This window comes from Lacerta agilis, chromosome 1 (assembly GCF_009819535.1).
Source record: "Lacerta agilis isolate rLacAgi1 chromosome 1, rLacAgi1.pri, whole genome shotgun sequence".
Taxonomy (NCBI): domain Eukaryota; kingdom Metazoa; phylum Chordata; class Lepidosauria; order Squamata; family Lacertidae; genus Lacerta; species Lacerta agilis.
In genome coordinates this window covers 96056139-96078547 of record NC_046312.1, presented here as the reverse complement: position 1 = coordinate 96078547, position 22409 = coordinate 96056139, and the positions used below count along the sequence as shown (strand labels likewise).

Below are 22409 nucleotides of genomic sequence, written 5' to 3'. Positions count from 1 at the left end.
TTTTGGTTCCCTATCCCACCCTGATGTCATGCCAATCCATAATTGTGACTTGGCACTACAAATCCTCCAACAGAGGCTGTGTGATGATATGCTTACATTTTTTATTATAGAGATAAATAACTAAGAAAGTTTGATCAGTGTGAGAACACCAAGCCTTTTTAACTTTCTGACCTGCTTCTCTTTTCTTTTATCAGAATAGCTCCAGGGATGAGTTTGTTTGACAAGACTCCACCACTGTCAGAATGGAAGAAGAGGACACATTACTGTCTGTGTCAGAAGGAGCATTCGCTGTATTTACAGTCAGTAAATGCTCTACACACTTTTCAGCATTCTCTCCCAGACTCTTTAGGTTGTTTTTATGAGCATGTGGATTACAATTCTGTAATCCCATATCTAGATGTCACATCAGAATATCCTACTAACTTGGACGCTGATTCTGCATTCCTAGCTGATGGAATATTATCACCTAGATCTCTGGAGCAGTGGCATTTGCCTCAGGCAACCAAAAAGAAAGACAGCCCCAGTGGCCTTTTAAACCCAATTGGTCAAAACATCTCATTGACAAAATCAGGAAATGAAACCTATGTTGACTCTTCTGATCATTGGAAGGAGCTATCAAGAGAAAAAAGGCAAGAAGCTTACTGGGAATCCTTATCTGCTTCCTCTTCTCAAAGCTTGAGTCAGGCTGACTTGGAAAGTTTCACCTACTTTTTCCCAGAAGATTATTTTGAAGGGAGGCGGCCTAAAGTTCAGGTCACATGGCCTACTCCAAGTGGCCTAACCTCAGCAAAAGCCTTAGCAAGCTGTCAGAAGGTTCTTGAAACCTCTCCCATCGGCTCGGCTTGTAAAGGGCTTCTGGGCACCCAGCTGGATGTGGCTATTGAAATGTGCCTTTTGGATGTACAAAGCAAGGATGACCTCACATGGGGAGCATCAATGATTGCATTTCTGGAAAATTCCTGTGAAAAAATGGTGCTGGAAAACATAACTATGTGGTTCCATTCAACAAGTGAGCTACCTGCTACACATAAAGAAATAATCAGAGCTCTCAGGTGCCCCAATCTCTGTAATGGACATGGGCAGTGCAGTATGTGGGGATGCCAGTGCTTTGAAGGATATGATTCCCATGACTGTACAACCACCAAAAGTGAGTAAGAAAAGAATTTTGTTTGTTCGTAACCTGTGTATCTTCCTGTAGCATTTGACTTAATGGAACATCTGCAGAGAGCAATTTGCTCTTCAAACAGCTTCACTAGTTAAGACCTCTGATGAATTAATAATCAGGTTTTGACCTTGACAAGCTGATTGCAGTACCTGGTTGGCTGCTCTGGAGACGTGTGGTTTTGTGCATGCAAGTTTACCTTGGTAAACTTGCAAAAATGGATTTGACAATTCCCTTAAACAAACTGGTTTGAGAGAACTGATTTTCTTTGTTAACATTCCCATGCTATAAAAACAAACTCCTAAAAAAGAGAGAGAGAGAGAACCCCCAACACAGATGTTATACTAATTTCAGAAAGTTCAGTTGCAGGGGTGGTTGTGGGGGTGGGGGTGGGGGTGCCTTGGGGCTTCATTCTCCCCACAACTTTTTAACATCTATATCACAATATTGGGGATGACTATCTGGAGGTGTGGACTGTGATGTCATCAGTACACAGATGACACTCTGTTCTACTTTTCTTCCCCATCTACTCATTCCATGGAGGCTGTTGAATGAAATGATGTCTGGAGGCAAATTTGAGCTGGATCAGGACAAACAAGTTGCAGCGGCAGCTAGACAAGATAAGGATGTTGTGGGTAGGGAAACCACCTATTCCAGATGGAGGTTTGCAACTGATCCACAACCAATTGGATTCCTCCTTTTTACAAGCTCAAGCTTTTTATTTTCTAACCAGCTCAGAGTTGTCAATTGCAACTATACATGCAGAGGATGGATCTCACCTCAGTTATCCATGCACTAGTGACATCCAGGCTTGATTAATCTAATGCATTCTATGTGGGGCTACCTTTAAAGGTGGTTTAGAAACATCAACTGGTGCAAAATGTCAGGTGCGAGGCAGTCGGAACATGTGACACCTACAGTCACTACACACCAGGGGTTCCAACTTGAATAAAATATTGAGGGGGCAGGTAAGCCCCACCCCACATAATCGATCACAAGATGCAGCATGCACACACTATTTGAATGGCAATGCCCATCAACTTTGGTGGGGGACGACCCCCTCAAATATTTTATTGGGCGAGGCCAAAGGGACCTCAGCCCCTAGGGCACACACACACACACACACACACACACAAGTCCTTTATAAATTTGGCTTCAAATCAAATTAACTTGTATGACAACCAATTCTGATCAATTTTTTTTAAAAAAATGTTTACATTATCCCATGGATGAAAAGCAGTATTCTTTTCCTTTTAAAAAATAGTTCAGTTTTGTAGGGAACTTTGATTCTCACCCCCCTCTTCTTCTTCTTTTTTAATTGTTTCCTGATATTTTAACTTTCTGACATTATATTACAAAATGACCAACTAACCCTTCAATCTTAAACACATATTTTTAGGAGAAAATCCCACTGATACCAATATAATTTGCTTCCACATTGCTATTTGTGGTTGTAGCCTGTCCACTTACATGAGATGGAGACTAGTAGCTGAGAATCAGACTGCAAAATCAGAGGAGACTGCCAAAGGGAGTCTCTCTCCCTTCTCCCGCCCCCCATTTCATTTATAAAGTGATGGCGAAATCTCCAACAAACAATGTCAAGGTAATGCACAGCAGCCATTCCAAAAGGTGAGGCTGGTGGACCTGGGAAACCTTTAACATTTGCTTTTTCAGTTTTCCATAATACACCTGAGATTGCGTGTTGTTTTCTCATAAAAGGAAGCTTCATCTTAAAGATCACTCACCCACTTCACACACAGTCCTCCAGATACATATTAACCACTTGGGTGCTACAACAGAGATAAGGAAATAATAAACAGTTGCACTTATTAGAGTGATAGCCTGAACTTAACGACAAATAATATTATTGTGCTCCCTTTTAAGCTGTGGTAGAGGTATCATGGGAAGATGTGTTGCTGCCAGTATAGCCATCTGAGGGTTATCTAGGCCCAGGTAAACTGTAAGTGGCAGATAATAACTGAGAAATACATATGCATACATATAAACAGAGCTTTTTTCCCCAGCACCTGTCAGGTGGGCGCTATTGTCATTATAAGAGAACAAGAGAGGTGTCCAGGGTGAGGTGTCCAACACCTTTTTCTAGAAAAACAGCACTGCATATACTATGGGTGATGTTCAAGTGTTACTCAGAGTAAGCTCATTGAAGTTAATGGATTTTAATCATGCTCATTACTTTCAATGTCTCTACTCTGAGTAAAAGTTAACTGAACACCACCCTTTCTTACACTCACTCTTAATTCACTTACGCTACATACCTACTTCCAAATGAAAGTGCAGGATCAGGGGACTGGAGATACAGAATTAAAAATTACTACTTCGTGAGTCCCTTTGTCCATGTTCTTTCTCTGAAGGACTGGGCTAAGTAGCAGGTTACTTGTCCAGAGTGAGCTAAGGCCACCAGGGTATTCTGCCCAGACTAGCCTTTCCTTGTCACCTTTTCAGATAATTGGCCTGGAACCCAAGTACCTAAAAATGCACCTTCCCCAATATCAGTAATCTCTAATCCTACGATCTGTGGCCTTGGTGGTGGTGCTGCTTCTCAGTGAGCATGTCCCATTTGTGGAATGTCCTCCTTGGTCAGGTGTGTCTGTCTCCCTCATTCTTGACCTTCAGGTTGAATTTAAAAACATCGCTCCTGGCACCCCTGAGATAACTGTTTGGTAAATTGCATTTTATAACCATTTTATTGCTGATTTTATTGTACCAGTTGCTGGAAACTGCAGGATGAGAGTGCAAACTGGGACTATCTCTTCCAAACAGAATAGCACCAACAAATTTGTTATGTTGAAACCTACATTTTTTAAAACAACAGCAGCTCAGGTATCTTTGAATGGAGCCTATTAGCATTATCTCTGTGTTTGTTCACACACAAAACTCCCCCCCTTAACAACCAGCTTAACCCTCTAAACCCCCCCCCACAAAAATACATTCTTTTATGTAATATCACTACAAAAACATGCAACAAAACAATGTACTAACAGAACGATAGTTTCCTTGACTTGTATGTCAAGTGTGCATAATTATGCCTTCTGTTGGGGAATGTATACCTTGATACTTGTGCTATAGGGAATAAAGTAATCCTCCAGTGAACCTATCAAGAAACAAAAAGGTGAAGACATTGCAAATAAGGAGCACAGAGGCAATGTGAAACATAGCCTTGGTACCTGCATTTGATGAGCACAGGCAAGAAAAGCAAGCTTGAATTGGTATTGAATTATGTTTGCTCTCTGGTATTTTGTAAAAAGCCATTCCAGTGAATTGTATAAAATATCAGGTTTAAATGTATTGTCTATAAAATAGTAAGAAAAGAAAGAGTTTCATCAGAACATAAGAAGAGCTCTGCTGGATCAGGCCCAGTGACCTATATCGTGCAGCATCCTGTTCTCAGAGTGGCCAGCCAGATGCCTATGGGATGCCCTAAAGTATCGTCTGAGTTGAGATAGTTTTCTAGTTCCAATGCATCTTTCTGCTTAAAATATGGGGGGGGGCACACACAGTTTTGTGTATTTCAATGAATTTCTTCAAGAAAAAGAAATAGGGGTTACATAAGAACTGTCTTCTTAGATGAGACTGGTGATTTATCTAGATCAGGGTTACCCCTTCGACCATGGCTGAACAGATGATCTGGGACATGGATGGAGAACTTACAGCCCTCCAGAGGTTGCTGGACTAAAACTTCCATAATGCTACAGCACTGGTCATGCTGGCAGGATAGATGGGAGTTGGAGTCTATCAACATTTGGGGGCCAGAGGTTCCTCAGCAATGATCTAGGGAGATCCATAAACAGGGAGAGGTGGTGACAGACACCCCTATAGCTTATCCCCAGGGTGTACTTGGAGGAAGTACATCTGTAAATGTGGAGGCTGTCCTTCTGTCAAAACTCTGAATACAGTCATACCTTGTGTTGCGTTAGGTTCATGTTGTGTCTTTTCAGCTTGCGAATGCAGCAAACCCGGAAGTGTATACTTCCGGGTTCCACCGCATGCACATGCGCAGAAGCGTTCTGCGCACTTCACGTATGCACAGAAGCACTCTATCGCACTCTGCACTTGCACAGAAGCGCCACTCTAGTTGCAGACTAGTTGCAGAACGGCACCTCGGAACAGATCATGTCCACAACTAGAGGTACCACTATAACTTGTAGACGGATCTAATACTATATTATCATATTTCCATATTTATTTTTATACTGCTCCTTTCAAAAGCTATTGATGCTAGCTGCCACCACAAGATGTTTTGGTGGTGAATTCAGTCAGGGTTTACATGTTCAGGGCAAGATGCACAAATGAGGAGTAATGGTTATTCTATAATTACACATTTCTGAAAAAGCTACGAAAACATTCAGAGATATTGCCGGTACCTATGACCAAAAGAAAACCTGGAATATTATGATGCATGGTCTCCAGAGTGCAGCGAGATGCACATTTGTTAGGCAAAGTGACATGTCTTTACCTAGGCAAAGTCACCTGGTTGTTTGTCCAAAGCTGCTAGCAGTGTGGATTAAATAGGTGGGGTTTTTTTTCTTCGAGAGCTTTTTGTTCAATGCCCCTGATTTTAAGGAACACCTAATTTATGGGTATCACATATTTAGATGACAATAGTCAGATAGCACTTAAGGACATTCAAGTAAATCTGAGGAGGATGTGGTTGTGCTGTTAGGTTCCTTCCTTCATCTTCCATGTGTTCAAGGTTCAGCCAAACACAAATAAGCACTTTGTTGTAGACATGTGTAGTGAACAACTGGACACTGAGGGAGTAGGATCAGCGGCATGTGAAGTGAAGGGGTAGTGCTAGCATCGTGGTCCTACTTCCCTTTATCCAAAGAAGAATAGAATAGAATTTTATTTACGGCCATAGGCCCATACAAATAAAAAACACATAGAAAACAGTTTGTGCAAGTGGGAACAACAGCTGCTAAAACCCCACAGTAACAATAAAATACAATAAAATAGAATGGCAAACTAAGCCTTAGCTAGCTTGTAGTGCTCCTTGGCGTCGCTTTTGGGTAAGGACAGCGACCAGGAACCTTGCCACTTTCAGGGTCGTATGAGCGTCCTTATCCTGCAAGATTTGGGCAAGGTGGAATTCTGGTGGGGTGCCCTCTAGTTTCTGTATGATTGATCCCAGCAAATTTGCCCGTGGCACGTTGAACAAGGGGCAAGCGAACATAATGTGCTGGAGAGACTCCAGTGTCTCCTTATCACATTCGCACATGGCGGAGGCTTGGCCCTTTGAGAATCTATGTCTCAGGACATTGGAGGGAAAAACATTGAACCTCGCTTTGGTGAAGGCCAGTCTATGGACAACAGTCGAAAGGGAGGAGAGGTATGATGGAACGCAGTAAGTTAAGGTGATACCAATGTTCTGGGGCGAACAAACACCTCCCCCCAGCATATAATTTCGCTGTAGATCGATGTCATCCAGTCTTTGGCGGATCAGTCTTTGAGCAGTAGTTTGATCTAATTTTAGGGAATCTGAAGGAGAGATTCCATAACTCAGGAGTTTGGCATGAATTCTACTAGTCCAAAGGCTAGAGAATTCATCTCGCCATAAGCATTGGACAAGGTAGTGGCTTGGTAATCTATGCCACAATGTTAACCAATAATTGAAGACTTGCTTCCACAGGCAAGTTTCTAAGGATACAATCTTCAATTCTAGGCGAATGGCTGCATTGCTTACACACAGGGGGAGCATTAGGAGCCGGCGTAGGAATTGATTTTGCAGCGTCTCAAGAGGGGCAAGATCTGTCATCGCAGCCCAGAGCGGGGCAGCATAAGCAAGCACGCTCACCACTTTTGCCTTAAACACCTTTAGGGCTGAGGGAACATGCAAAGCTCCATCCGAAAAAAAGAATCGGAGGAGCGCGTATGACAGAGTTTTGGCCTTGTTAAGTAGGTGTTGAATTTGAGCTTTCCACCCCAGATTGTATTGAAAAATAACTCCTAGATATTGGAATTTTAGAACTTGCTCTATTTTTGCTCCGCCAAGCTTCCATTCGTATAATCTCCGACTTCTGGAGAAAATCAGAATCTTGGATTTAGCATGGTTAATAGTTAATTGGTTGAGTTGACAATACGTGGCAAAGATCTTCAAGGCCCTGGTTAGTCCAACACGTGAGTAAGATAGAATTACCGCATCGTCCGCATATAAAAGGAGTGGGCAGCGGTAGTCCGCTAGTCTGGGCGCGTGTGTACTTAGAGATGAGTTGACTAGAGGTGCTCGCATGTCGCTGATGAATAGGTTAAATAGGCAGGGAGCCAGTATGCATCCTTGGCGAACTCCCTTGTTTATTGGTATCGAGTTGGTGAGGTCACCCGCAGGAGTAAGTCTCACTCTGGCAAGGGTACCTTCGTGGAGCTGACTTATAAGCCATAAGAGTCTTCTATCGATACCCTGTTTTGCAAGTTTCTCCCATAGGATATTTCTAGGGACGCTGTCAAAGGCTGCCTTTAAGTCTAAGAAGGCGGCACAGAGGTAGCCCCGGGGAGGGGAGGAGTACTTCCGTGCAAGATGATAAAGAACTATCGCATGGTCGGTTGTAGAGCGTTTCGTTCTAAACCCTGCTTGTTCATGGCCAATCTGGTTAGTCTCATCTACCCATCGCAATAGTTTAGTCAGCAAAAAACGGGCATAGATTTTCCCTATGATTGAAAGGAGGCTGATGTTACGGTAGTTTTCCGGCTCTGTTGGAGATCCTTTTTTGTGAATTGGTACTATAATGGCCTCCTTCCATATTTTGGGGATGAGGCCGGAAGCGTTGATTGCATCAAAGGTTTTGGCCAAGATGCCAGCCCACCATTTTGGGTGTAGTTTAATGGCCTCAGCAGGGATCAGATCGGACCCTGGGGCTTTACCTAGTTTCAGCTGAGCTATTAGCTTGGCAATTTCATCAGAATCGGTGGGAGGCCAAATAGGTAAGTGGGTAAACAGATGCATCAGGTGGGCAGAGGGAGCATCTGCCTGTGAGAAGCATTTCTTCAGGAACAATTCCCATGTCGGTGCAGGGATAACTGCCCTTGGGTATTTCCTCGCCCTTCTGTTGATCAAAGACCAGAATTCCCTGGATCTGTGCGATTTTGAAGCAGTAATCAAAGCCTGCCAGCGATTGTGTTGCCACTCACGTTTGGCCATTTTCTGTGTGCGTTTGTAAGCTAGCTTGGCTTGTGCATAACTAGCTGGCAGAGTAGATGCACCAGAGGTCTTATATACATTATATATGGCACGAAGGTGCTGTCTTGCTTGTTTGCACTGAGAATTATACCAGGGGGCACCGTAAGTATATTCATTTCGGTTTATAATTTGGGGTGGTAACCTGAAGAAGGCCGTGAGATCAGTCGTAAGGTGATGGAAGCCTCTCAACACTATGCTATGCTCGTCTGAGGCAGAGCCTGTGTTGAGATGGAGCCCAAGAATTTCTTTCTGAAAGAATTCCTGATACCTTTGAGCCTGGGCCTCCGACCATTTGATTCCTCTTACTTGGAGAGTTGCGTTGGTTACCATCTGGGTCGCATGACTATAAGCGTCCGACTGCCAGTTCAGGGAAAGCTTGGCTACAAGGGGAAGATGATCACTAGATTGTACATTCTCGATCATAAAGGCGGAAATGCACTTAAGTAGATCCCTGGAAACCAAAAGGTAATCGAGGACGCTGTTGGCTTTAACGCCCAGGTGGGTAAAATCCCCAGGAATATCAGGGAGGCATGTGCCATTTAAGGGGACTAGATTTAAACGGATGGCCATTTGATAGAGGAGTACTCCAGCCTCATTTACTCTATGGTCTTTAGAAGTTCTCCTCATGATATGCTCCTGATCATAATTATCAAGGTTTGGAGTGACCCACCATTTGGCTTTGGTCAGCGAGTCCCAGTTTGCTGCTGTGCGGGCGTTAAAGTCGCCACCTATTATGGCCGGGGTATTAGGAAACTTAACATAGCATGAGAGCAAATGCTCTTCTAGCGAGTCCCATTTAGAGCCAAGTTCGGGGGAAGAACCCCCAGGTGGGAAGTAGACATTTGTAATTAGTAGTGAAATCTTATCCCCCGCGATCAGCCCGGTAAGGGCGTAGGGAGGCAAGGCCTGTACTAGAGTAAATTTTGAATGTAGCTTGAGGGAGATGCCTATTATTAGGCCCCCTTTAGGGCGGCCTCCTTTCAGGGAGGGGCAGGCAGGGAGTTCTAGAAGCTCAAAGCCATTTAAAACAATTTTCTCCTCTTCCCACGTTTCTTGGAACAAGATGATATGAAACAGATTAATATACTCCAAGAATTCTGGATCAAGTTTTTCCCCCCTCCAGCCCGCAATATTCCAGCTGAGGACTGATAGGGGCAAGTTCCTGTTGCGTCCAATTCGCTGTCATTCCAGGGAGAGATGTGTGTCCTTAGGGGGCAGGGCAGGCCCCACAAAAAAGTCAGTTATTTTACTTTGCAGGGCTGGCACCTGCAGGGGGTACCTAGTCTTGAAGTTGGTAGTAAGGTGTTCTGACTGGTGCAACAGGACGGGTCTCCTACGGGCTAGCCCATGGGAGGACACTTCAGTGGGAAACTCCGCTGGATTTGCTAAGACTGCCCCTCCACGAGGTCTAAAGATCGCCGATGAAACCAGTTGATTTATATGTCCGGCCGGGTCTTCAATCACGTCCGGGCCATTGTTTGATGTAGGTGCAACACTCCCCTGTCCTGGTGCTGGCGAAGGTACTGGGGATGTTTGGCATACTGGTGTCATTTGTATGTCGGGTCTTTGCTCAGGGGAATATGAGGACTCCAGTTCCGGCATTGATGAATTAGTTGGTAAGGAATTGTTAAGATGGAAGGAGCTCTGGGCTACACTCTTCAGCGGGGAGCTCTTGGGGGGCGAGTCAAGATTTATCAAGAGTGGAGATGAGGAGCCTACTTGTGAGACAAAATCTGGGTCTGCCAAGCACCGGTGGGTTTTGCCCTCAAGTGGGAGAGGCAGAGGTTTAGGAGCCGAACTAAAGTAAGGAAGACTTCCTGCTTCCATAAAACACGGCTCCGAAGAGCTGGTAGGGTTATCTTGAGAAGTAAGCAGGACTTTTCCGTTCTTTCGGACATGTATGAGCTGTTGGTTAAGTACTTCTAGTCTAGGACTTCCGGCTGGCGACGCCATAGCGGGTGGTCGGGGCTGCTTCGGCTGCGAGGCGCCCGATCCATCCCGGGGGTTAGGAGCCCCGCAACCGCAAAGCGGGGCTCCGGTTGGGGTGCGGGAAGAGCGTCCCGCACCCTGGGCTCCCCGGCTGCGCCCACGGAGGCTCCGAACCCTTCCCTTGCCCCCCTGTAAAGGGGGAGTGGGGGTGAAGGGACAACGGAGCCGGGCTTACGGGGATATGCCCCAACCGGGATGCAAATGCGGCGACAAAGCCCGCGGTGAGCGTCTTAGTTCTACCTTTGAAGAATGGAGCCAAAGGAACCCGGTGGTCGTGAGTAACTAATTTGACCAGAAATCGAGCTTTTGGAACGATCCGGGGGGAAGGAGAAAGGCAGCCTGCCTTCTTCCCTTCGAGTTAAAGAAGCTAACCAATTTGAGCAACTGTTGCTACAGGACTGCTACAATGTGCTTAAAATTGATACATGTGACTGGCAAACTTTTTTCTTGGGAAGTAAATTAGTGGAAAATATCTCCATTTAAAGTTGCGGTATCTGCGCTCCAGTTTAGGAAAATGGCGATGAACAGAGAGGCAGGAGTAGAAATTTGATACCCACTTCCTCCCCCTCTACCAGTATGCTGGGCTTCGTCCTTGAACTGGTACTAAACTCTGGACTAACGGACGAACAGAGGCTCACTGCTTTGAAGGTGGAACTGCTGTACAGGAAAGTCAAAGTCTTGTGTGGGGGTCTGAAAGAGAACCAATTGCCCACAGAGGAGGCTTTTAAAACTTTTAACACTTTGGAAGAAAGTCTTGCCAAAGAGCTGAGAGGATGTCTGGGAAGATGGAGAGAAATGAGTGAGCTACTTCGGAGAAGAAACTCGCCTTTTGGGGGTGGCAGTCCCAAGGCGACGGTAAGATTTGTTATATCCAGTCCCCGAGGTGTGAGCTCGGGGGCCAGGGACAGAGAATTATGGTTTTTACAAGAAGAAAAGGAATGCTACAAAGAACCGGAGAAGCTGAGAGACGACGAGATGGACATCCTGGAGCTCGTGGCAAGGAGAGTTTTGGACTGTGCCTGGATCTGTGGACGCTTGGAGAGGGAAGCCACAGGGAAATTCAGTGTTGACGCCACCAGGAGAAGAATAATGGACAGAGGGGGTGTGGGGTGAAACACTAAGTAAAATTTGAAGCAGCCTGGCATGGAATTTCGAAATCGGAGGGTGAATACTGTCAACAATCTTTCTGTTTTATTTTTTGTTTGAATATGAAAGGAGATATTTTGAGTTACTATGTTATTAGCAGCAGTTTAAAGGATAGAAGAGATAGATATGATATAAATGATTGGTGAAGATTTCAATGGAAGAAGAATTATGATGAGATATTACTACGAGGACGTATTATTAGTTAAATGTTGAATATATAATTGTGTGTAACTATATAATTGAATTTGAATTTCAGGAGAAATGGTTATAAAATAGATTAAGGATATGAACTCGAAGGAGAAAGGGCAGGGGAAGTCAATGGTCAAGATATGGAAATAGAAATTTTCTTTTTAAAGAAAAGATGCAACAAGAAAACTTGACACTGTTTGTATTTGTTTTATCAATGTATTCGTTTTGTACTTGATTAATTGTAGGTGTGGGTGTGGGTATATGTTGTTATAAGAAAAAGGTCAATAAATTCTTATAAAAAAAAATAAGTACTTCTAGTCTATCAATTATTTCATGTTGTTCCCTTGGTGGGAGGTTGCCAAAGGCGGCTAAAAGCTCTCTTTCCTCTGGCGGAGTCAGAAGATTACTTACGCAGGTGGGTTTCTTTAGAGCTCGTGAGGGCGTAGAGTAAGTCCAGCTTCGGTGCGGATGGATATCCTCCGGCTGAGGAGGCTCGATGTCCCGAGGTATTCCCGACCTCTCCGACAGAGTCTGCTCCTTGCCGTGGCCGGCGAGTAGGAGGGGGTGGATTTTACTGTCCATAAAAACTCTCGTTGGGGTAATATCATACCTAGCCAAGAGCGATTTCTGCCTAATGATAACTGAGGGGATCCTTGGAGAGTAAAACGCAAGCATCACTTTCTGTGGCCTGAAGTGCTGGTTCAAGGGTAATACTGCAATAAGATCGCATTGTGTGGTCTCTATGTTTAGGAGATTGCTTAGATGCTTTTTGACCCCACCCAGAGTGAGCCACCTTGCTGACCCTGCCCAGATGGTTAGACAGATTTTCTTGGGTTGCAGGGACAGTGCTTGATGCTTCAGTGCAGGATTTGGTCTATATTTAGGACACACACTTCCTTTTTTGGTTGAGTGTAAGGTTCTCTGGAACTTCAATTCCCCCGTATCTACAGTTGGCTTAGACTTTAGCCAGAAGTTATCAATTTTCTGCTCGAGGTTACATAGCTGGGAGGATAGCACATCAATCTTCTTGAATATACAGTTAAGGGTTCTAACCACAAGATGGAGATGTTCATGTTGTTCTTGTCTTGCGCAGTCCTCAGTTCCGGTGTCTTGTATCACTTTCAGTGGGACACTCTCTCCTCCAGGCTTGTCGTTTGCAGTTTTAATCTGAGGTGAAAACAATTCCTCTGGTGTTGACGTTGTTTCTGAGGACATTAGTGGGTAGAAACGGTTCTGAGTTTCCACCATGTAGCAGTGTTCAGTGGGGCCACTCCATTTGCCAGACACGGGGGGGTCGGTTTTTGGTTGTTTGGCTCTTGGGGAGGGCAAAGCCTCATCACCATCCCTTAGGCGTTTGCCTTGACCCATCATTTTGAGTCGTTTAAAATAGCAGTAATAAAAAGGTAATAAAAAGTACTAAAAGAAAAAAGAAAAGAAAAAAAAACTGGTCCACATGAACAGTTTATGACCATGACTAGTATGCTTCTGCAACCTAGGTTCTTTCTAATATCAGCTTTACTGGGTGGTTCATAAATACACCCAGTATTTGAAACTCTTTCATTTGCTGGTGGTTTAGTTGATAGAAATCAGAGGTTGGTTTTCTGGTTTTTGTTTAATGATATGACTTCTTGTTCCCAAACACATGAGAATAGATCCACATTTTATGTCAAAGCAAGACCTATTAATTTAAACAGAACAGCGGGTTTCACCGAGGAAAGCAGTGGGACAACAACAATTTAAAAATCTTTTGGGACCCATAACTTGAAATCATGGGACAAACAAAAATGTGGATGGGCCCGTAATCACATCTGAATGCTCTAGAATTAAAATGTAGATTGTACCAACCCTTAAATACTCACAACTCAATGCAAAATTGTCCAGGTGGCCAGATTTATAATTATCCTCAAACTGATATGGAAATTTAGAGATGAAAAGCAGTTACAAAATTTGGCAATACTCCAGGAAAATGTCACCCTTTAATGCTCCTTTCTAGCGTCATTAAAAAAAAAAAAAAACTCCCAACACCTGTAGAAGGTGCTTAAAATGTCATTACCTACTGTAATTAAATGGAGAATTCAATTATCATGGATAACAAATCAGGCTGGCCTGCAATTTGTGTATACTGACCATGGTAGGTTTTTTGCTTTTTAAAAAAAATCATAACCAACAAGCACAACTTAGGAAGTTATATAGAGCTTCTGTAATACTCTGGGGAGCAATCGCAAAATAAAAGGTAATGAGGAGTAATAAGGACAAATTAGTTTCACTATGGTAATGACAGTTTAAGAGCTTTCTGGGTGTGAATTTCAATTCCACTGCGGAATGTCCAGGAAAGAAGAGGCATCACAGGCGAAAGAAAAAAGAAAAAAAGTCAGTGTTATTAAATGTATCAAAGTAAGAAAAGGATGCAAATGAAACATTACTTTACCTTGGGCTACTTAGTTCTCAAATCTGTGAAATCTTCCCCTATTTGGAATGCAAATATATCCATAAATTTACTATTTCTTCACTTGAAAAATATATATCCAACTGAATGTACATATCTTGGAGCCAAACCATATCCCCTATAGCAGTAGTTATATGAGTTGTGCTTTAAAAAAAAGATTAAAAAAGAATATTAACCATTTTCCATGTTATCCTTCTAACATCACACTGGATTCAGTTCTTATATTGCATCTTAGATTAGAGGATATTAATTTAAAACAAGTAAAAACATTAAGGCTGCAATCCTATACACACATAAATATTTTGTGTATTGTATACCATTCCAGTACTGCATATAGCATTAAAAGCAGGAGTTTGTAATCCCCATTGTTTGGTCTGTGATTTTAGAAATCTGCCTCTGTTCCTAGAGCTGGCGAAACGTGAACATTTTGAAAAACAAAGAAAAACATCAATAGTGCCCTAGTTTCTATTGTTTTAGCTTCCATTACTTTCCATCCAAAGCACAAATCTGGCTGGATTGTAGCAGGTCTATTAGCTTGATAGATACAAAAGTCAATAGAAACTAAATTTAGAAAGGATATCAAATCTTTATCATAAGGGACCTGCGAGGCTGCATGGCTGTTGATCTATATTGTACCACCGCAAATCAAATAAGGGAGATTAGTCCTTTTGGTGATTAGTTTATTTGCTTTAATGCAAAGCAGTGAAAACAATTCTGTGAAACAAGCAGTTGGGAAAAAAGTCTTATTTTTAAGGCATCTAGGATTAACTAACACATGGCTTCACAAAAGAACGTGCTCTGATTTTAAGTGGCAAAACCATTCTCTAAAAAATACTATGTGCAGGCATGAAAAAGAAATTCAAACCTAGTGGGCTGAAAACACTGTAAAGGGAACATCCTCCTCTCCACCCCCTGCAATTCAAAACCGTCCTTTTAAAACATAAATACATTACCTGCCCAAACAATTTCAAAACAGCAACCATTCATAATAAATATTTGTTTGTAGATAATGAGATCATTTGTGTTTTAAATTATTCACAGTGAGCCATTTGTCCTGCATCAGTGTGCACACACAGTCCCTGCATGTAAATAATAATTCACTTAAGTAGCTTAAAGTGACAGGAACTAAACATGGGTTCTTTAGTGCAGGGAGTTTTTTCCTGTTGGTTCATCCACTGGCAATTATCCATGAGCATGTTTTTCTTATAGCAGCACACTGTCTTCTAGTCACGCATAGTAAATCAACTGTCACCTGTCCACTCAGCCTCCAGATTATCCTAACCCCTCTCTTGCCTTGGCCTGTTGCAGGTCTTTTCTTGGAATCCAGCCAGGGAACCGTATATAACCCTGTTTAATAAACATATTGCTTTACCAACAGCTATGAATAATCAAGGTTCAATATGTAACAGAGATAACCTGTTTTGCAAAGCATTAATTTCAGAATTCTCATGTCCCCACCATTTACTACAGAGGCGGGGAACATCTTTGTCTGCCTGGGCATCCAATTTGTTTCCCTAAAACTACATCCACCTGTCTATCAGCTGATGTCACTGGCGATGTCAGCCAATGGGCTAGCGGACAGCCTTTAATCCTCCTTAGGCTGTATCACCCTGTTCCCCAAAGAAATCTCCCTGCCTTTCCTTTTAAACTCAACGTCACTGCGATCTTCAAGGGGCGGGAGACTCCCAAGCACTTTAGAAAGCATCCCCTGAAGACAGGAAGTCTGAAAATTGCTACTGTAAAAATAGAAGCAGGAAGTAGTAGCAGTGGGAAGGAACCAAAGTGCTCCTTCGACGTTTCATATAGCAAAGCCATTTAAGAGGACACAAGAAGGAAAATGAAACCAGGAAGAGAGCTGAAGTTTTGAAGCTCAAGACTCCAGTAGTTAATCTGTTGAATAGTTGTTAACAGTATGTTACAGATGGGGCAGATGCAATCTGAACTGCAAGTGTACGAATAAGGCAGCTCAGCCGGAATTTCGGGTCAAGGGTTTTGATGCACTACCTGTAACAGGGCAGCTTTATGGGCAGCAAAGAACATAAATAGAGTACAAAGTGCCAGTTTGAAGCACTCCATGGGATGAATTTACCAAACATAAAGTTGTTTTTCAACTGTAAATGGCTTGCCAAGACAGCTTATCATAATGATGAATTTGCAGGTGCAGCCTCTGATTTGTGCACCATGGGAAGTTCTTTTGACATCAAGAGATAAAGAACGGCATGATGCCAACTTTGCTAGCACCACCGTGGCATTAAAGGCATAGTGAATGAGTTGATCCAAGAGTAGCAGGGGATGCACTTTGAAAAGGCCAGGTAGAAATGCATACAGTACATAGGAACCAAGATGCAGAAGATTAATTTTCAGTTGTCAGCTGTAGAATTAGAGGAAGAGAGTCAAGTACGCATCTTGAAACAAGTAAGTTTGCTTATAGATTATGCCAAAGTCATATTTCTGGGTCATTGTGAAAGGAGGAAAAGGTAAAGGTACCCCTGACCGTTATGTCAAGTCGCAGACGACTCTGGGGTTGCGCGCTCATCTTGCTCTATAGGCCAAGGGAGCCAGTGTTTGTCCGCAGACAGCTTCCGGGTCATGTGGCCAGCATGACTAAGCCACTTCTGGCGGACCAGAGCAGCACACGGAAATGCCGTTTACCTTCCTGCCGGAGCGGTACCTATTTATCTACTTGCACTTTGACGTGCTTTCGAACTGCTAGGTGGGCAGGAGCTGGGACAGAGCAACGGGAGCTCACCACGTCGCAGTGGTATCAAACCGCTGACCTTCTGATCAGGAAGCCCTAGGCTCTGTGGTTTAGACCACAGGGCCACCCGCATCCTGGGAAAGGAGGAAAGCCCCTTGTAATTCTGGCCTTACAGTCTAACCAGCTCCAAGGGACTTGGAGTGGAGACTGGAGCAGCCTTTGCTAGCCTGGTGCCTTCTGGGTATTTAGGACTACAACTCCCATCAGCCCCAACCATCACAGTCATACTAAGTATACCAGGCCAAAAGCCAAGTGAAGCTCCTGAAGATTTGCCATTGCCCCAGTCAATGATTGTGGGATTAGAATGCAGAGTCCAGGAGTCCAAAAGGCTTCTGGGAAAGAAAATGAAACAAACCTTGTGACAGCTGCTGGAAGTGGGGACACTACAGGAGAAACCAGCCACTGTCATTGGTCTGTCCCAGAGGAACCAGCTGCTTCAGCAGGGCAGTATATTCTATTTTTCCTTCCATCACAGTCTCCTTTTGCTTTTTCTAGCAGAGAATCTTGGCTGGGTTGTTTGTTTGTTTGTTTGTTTGTTTGTTTGTTTTCCAGGGTTGGCATCTGCTGAATTGACCCCAAACCACTTCTGAAATATATACTGTGATCATGCTGTCATATATTGCATTGTTAGAATAAGGACTGCTGAGATATAAACTACTTTGAGCCTCTTAGGAAGTAAAGCACCATGTGAATACCAAAGGCTCAATCAAATCCACACAGCTGGTATGTGAGGAATGATCCTTCTAGGATATAACAAGAGTTCTGTTCCTTGTCCTCTTCCACCTTGCTGGGCATGCCCCTTCAATTTGAATTCCTTGACAGAGCAGAGAGGGGTTGACTGGCCAAGGATAATGGCGGCCTTCCATCCCTTTAAACAGCCAGTCGCAGTGGGTGAGTACATGCATTCCACAGTGGGAGAGGAATGGAAGCAGGACTCTGTTATGTAAATAGCAGGAATGGGAAACCTGTAGCCCTGCAAATGCTGTCAGACACCATCAGACCCATTATGGTCAATGATCAGGGATTATGGGAGTTGCAATACAGAAGCATCTAGTAAACCGTAGATTCCCCACCCCCTGCTTCATAGGGTCTCCCTCCATTTTAAATATTCCTAATAGTATTCCTGAACTGTCGTCTCTGCTGCTAAGGGGACTGTGCATAATAAGCAGCAAGCAAGGCAATCCCTTTTGCACACTCTTTTTCTTTTCTTTTTACACACAGTTTAATTGCTATTTGTCCTTTTAATGTGATTATACACATTAATGTGTCAACAAAATTCTGCACCGTTTCATTAAAGATGATGTGAAAGTTGAGGAACCTCAAATTTATCTATCCACATTTAAGGGGGGGGGGGGAAATGCCATCAACACACTGAAGGTCAAGCACTGTTCCTGGGACAACTGGGTAGTATGACCTGAAACAACAGAGTTCAGTACTCCCTGCCCACCCTGTAATGTAGCAATTAGAACATTAACTGAAATACTATGTCAGATTTGCTCACAGTACATTACACTACAAGTCCAGCAATAGCTGATTTTCCTTTCCTGTTGGTGCAGTCTTTAATAGACACCTATGGGGTGGTTAGAAGCATGGAATGGAGGGTTCACATCTCCTTAAAAATTGTGGGGGTGAGGGAAAGTTGGTAGGCACAGAGTATGCATGGGACGGAAGCTAGGTGAGTGACATTCCTTCTTATGCACAGCTGGAGCTCTCTCCTCCCTTGCCACCCTAAGCATCTATAGCTCATTTCTCTTATTTCTCATGTACATAGTTGTAATTATGCAGATACCTCTGGTCCATGAGCAGAATAAGATTCAGACGAACATCTGGGACATGGGTGGGGAACCTTCTTCAGCTCAAGGGCTACATTCTCTCACAGTCAACCTTCCAGGGTCCAAATGCCAGCGGTGGGTGGAATAGAGACAAAAATGTGTGGAGCAATGGGTGTGAGTCATGCCTTTTCTTTTCTTTTTTACACAGTAGAGTACATTCCACCCACCTCTCCATCTTAGAAAGTGAGAGGTATTATGACAGAGCAAGGACACATTGCAAACACTCTAGGAGGGTGCAAAGCATGACCTGTTGATCTGCAGAGACTTCTAAGGGCCAAGAGAGCTGCATTTGGCACCTGGGCCTGAACTTCATCACCCATGGAATAGAGGAAACAGGTTGTAGGTGGAGTCCAAATGTCAGAATGGGTTTTTTTAAACAATGGGTGTGTTTTTTGTAAAGCAATGCTTATCAGCAGAACCTGTTCCGAACAGGCACGGGATGGGGTGTTCTGTACAGCTCTGCTTTCCACTACACTTAACAACAACAATTCTCAATTAATTGTACATTATGACCATTTCAATACTTGTTGAAAACATGCCTGGGAATGAAAAGTAGGGACCTGGTGCATTCCAGTGCACCTCACATATGGCAATACCTGTGCTTGAAAACAACCATATTCCCTAGAACAATGGGAGAAGGTCATTACTGAGGGCAACATCCCTGAGACTGTGAAGGCTGCAAAGCACAGGTTTCAGAAGGATCCAACTGGCATGAGGGTTCATTATACAAGCAGGCATCACTCTTACACTGTTGACCCCAACCAGTCTCAACAGGCTACCAGAGCAATTGCAAGAACTCTTAAACAGACCCTACTGTCACAGTACGTAGAAAATGTTTTATTGAAGCTCCAGTTCTGCAGTGCACTCACAGGCTAAAGATGCTCCCCTAATTTGTTAGGAAAGGCTTTATAGACTCCAAAATGTAGCAGGGTCACATCCCACTAGAACATGCTTTTCTGCTTTCTGAAGAAACCATCGGAGCAGAGAGTGTGAAGGCTGCATTTTAGCATTCAGCTGATACCAAGGTGTCTGCATTCATCACTTTTGACCAGAGTGCAGAAATCCACCAGGTTCCAATTTAAGTTGGAAACACCTGTTGGTATGTACTCAGTCTGTACTTATTACTGCAGGATGCCTTCCACGTGCACCACAGTACTGGTAGAATAGATTTGTTGCTCCAGCATTGATATCTGAAATGTTTTACGTATTTGTATGGCCTACTGAAAAACATATGCATACATATATACAGTGGTGCCTCGAGTTACAAATGCCTCAGATTACAAATGCTTCAGGTTACAAACTCCGCTAACCTGGAAGAGTTACCTCGAGTTGAGAACTTTGCCCCAGGATGAGAACAGAAATCATGTGCTGGTGGCGCAGCGGCAGCAAGAGGCCCCATTAGCGAAAGCATGCCTCTAGTTAAGAACAGTTTCAGGTTAAGGACGGACCTCTGGAACAAATTAAGTTCGTAACTAGAGGTACCACTGTAAATATATTGTGTCAGATATGACATAGGCAGTAGAAATATAAACAATACAAATATGAAAGCACATGAAACCCAGTACAAGCACACAGAGGCATAGCATGGGAGACCTAGGGGGGGGGGTCGCCCCTCTCCTTGGCTTGGCAGCACCATGTGAGGATGTTGCCAAGGCAGCATTCTTGCAGGCCCGGTGGGCTCTCTCTGTGCCCCACCACCCTCAGGGGCACAACCTGCATGCAAAACCCAGGCGGCAGGAGCATATGCTCTGCTGCTGAAAACACAGCAACATAAAAACAGTGTCGGCACCGGAATAAAACAGAAGAAAAAGAGGGGTCTCTGATGTAAGAGATTAAAGCAAAATACGAAGCTGATACTTTGCAGGAAGGCAGCAGCACAAACTATGATGCTGCTGCAATGCAGTTTTTGTAAATTAAAAGGCCTGAAAGAATAAAAAGGTTTTTGTCTGGCACCTCAAGGCATTAATCAAGATGCTAAGAGAATCTTTTCCAGGGAGGGCATTATTTAAGGGTCACTGAAACGACCCTTTCCCTGATCACCATCTTTCTCATTTCATTAGGTGCAGGTACATGTGGCAGAAAGCAACTTTCAGGCAAAATAGTCACAACTCATTTAGGGCTTTAAAAGTGTGGCCAACCTTTTCAGTTTAGCCTGGAAATGAATTGGAAGCCAACATAACATTGGCCCCTATTAATAATTTTGGACTAGCAGCTGAAGTTTCTGGACAGGGTTCAAAGACAGCCCCATTCATAAGCCATTGAAATAATCAATGCAGGAAGTCACCAGAACATGGATAACTATCACAAGACTATTTCTGTCAAGGTATGGGTGTATTTGATTGACCATCCTGAGCTGTTTAAAAGTGATCTAAGTCACTTAGACCTCAGTTTCAACTGACAATGCTAAATCTAGGACCACTTCCTGTCAAACAACACCCCCCATGGGATGAATTTTTGTATTGTCTGGACTACAATCTTAGCTTATTGACCTCCATCCAGTCCACTGGTTTAGAATGCCCACTGTTTTTCCATGATCAGATGAAAAGGAGATGTGGAGTCGGGTGTCATCTGCATACCGATCACACCTCAGCCCACATCCCTAGTTGACTTCCTCCAGCAGCTTTATGTAGATGTTGGCTAGCATGGAAGATGAAACAGATCATTGTTGAATCATATATTATAAACACCAAGGGGGATCCAGGGTTTCCCTTTATGCTTCTGAAGACAATCCATTTAAACAGAGCGTGTATGGGAAGCAGGGTGGTATATAACTGCCAAGTGGAGTGTTAACCATGAGATTTTAATGTTGATTTTAAAAATGGTGCCTTTTGAAGCACCAGCTTCTGGAACTGACTACCCAGGTGAGAGCAGAACCAATGTAATGCAATACCTCCAAAGCGTAACCCAGACAACCTATTTAGGTACTAAAAACTGCTGAAAGGTTCAACAGGACCAGCAGGGTAACAGCTACCACCCACTCAAACACATTGTCTAGGAAGGGGATGTTTGCAACCAGCCAATAGTAGTTCATCATGCTTTGCATAAATAACTCAGTGGGACCTAACACTACAAGCTGTGGCTGACTGTGATTTGTAAATTCCAAAAACTTGGGAATTCTACAGGGAATAGTAGGCAGTGCTATTAAAACCTCATGAAAAACATAATGAAGCCTTTATTTTTATGCGCTACCCATCATTTATCAAAACTGCTCATCCTGCCTTCCTAATAGTGTTGTGTATTACACGACTACTGAACTAGCTGATGAATGCTGATAAGCAGGAAACTGGCTCTTTGTAAATACAATATTGTTGTTTAATGATGCTGTTAATACTACTGATGGCTCTTAAAAAACAATAGCAGAAAACAAGGGAAACAAAAGAAGTGCTTTGCAGTGGTAGAGCACATTCATGTTGCTTCTTGGATGTATTTGTCCCATGTGGGGAATTCTTACTCCTTCATTAAGATGACTAGCCAGTCAGGTGGGCTTACAAGAGGGAATGAGAGGATATCTAGGAAGCAGCTAGTACCTGCAAGAGGGGTACTATTAAATGTTTAAGGCATCAATTCTAGACCAACTTACCTGGGAATATAGATGGAAGGATCTGTCAATGTTGGTTTTCTCAGTTTCTCATTTTTCAACTCTTTGTTCTTCACATTCTGCAGCAATTTGCATTCTTCAAAAAATCATCATGGAA

General features: G+C 43.4%; 1 protein-coding gene across 1 annotated transcript in view; it reads left to right on the top strand.

Moving 5' to 3' along the window:
• The window catches only part of LOC117046728 (von Willebrand factor D and EGF domain-containing protein-like), a 165346-nt gene that overhangs the window by 31315 nt on the left and 111622 nt on the right, over positions 1 to 22409 (top strand). Inside the window, 1 exon segment of the mRNA XM_033149089.1 lies at positions 195 to 1147. Within this exon segment, the coding sequence (XP_033004980.1) occupies positions 195 to 1147 (953 nt within the window).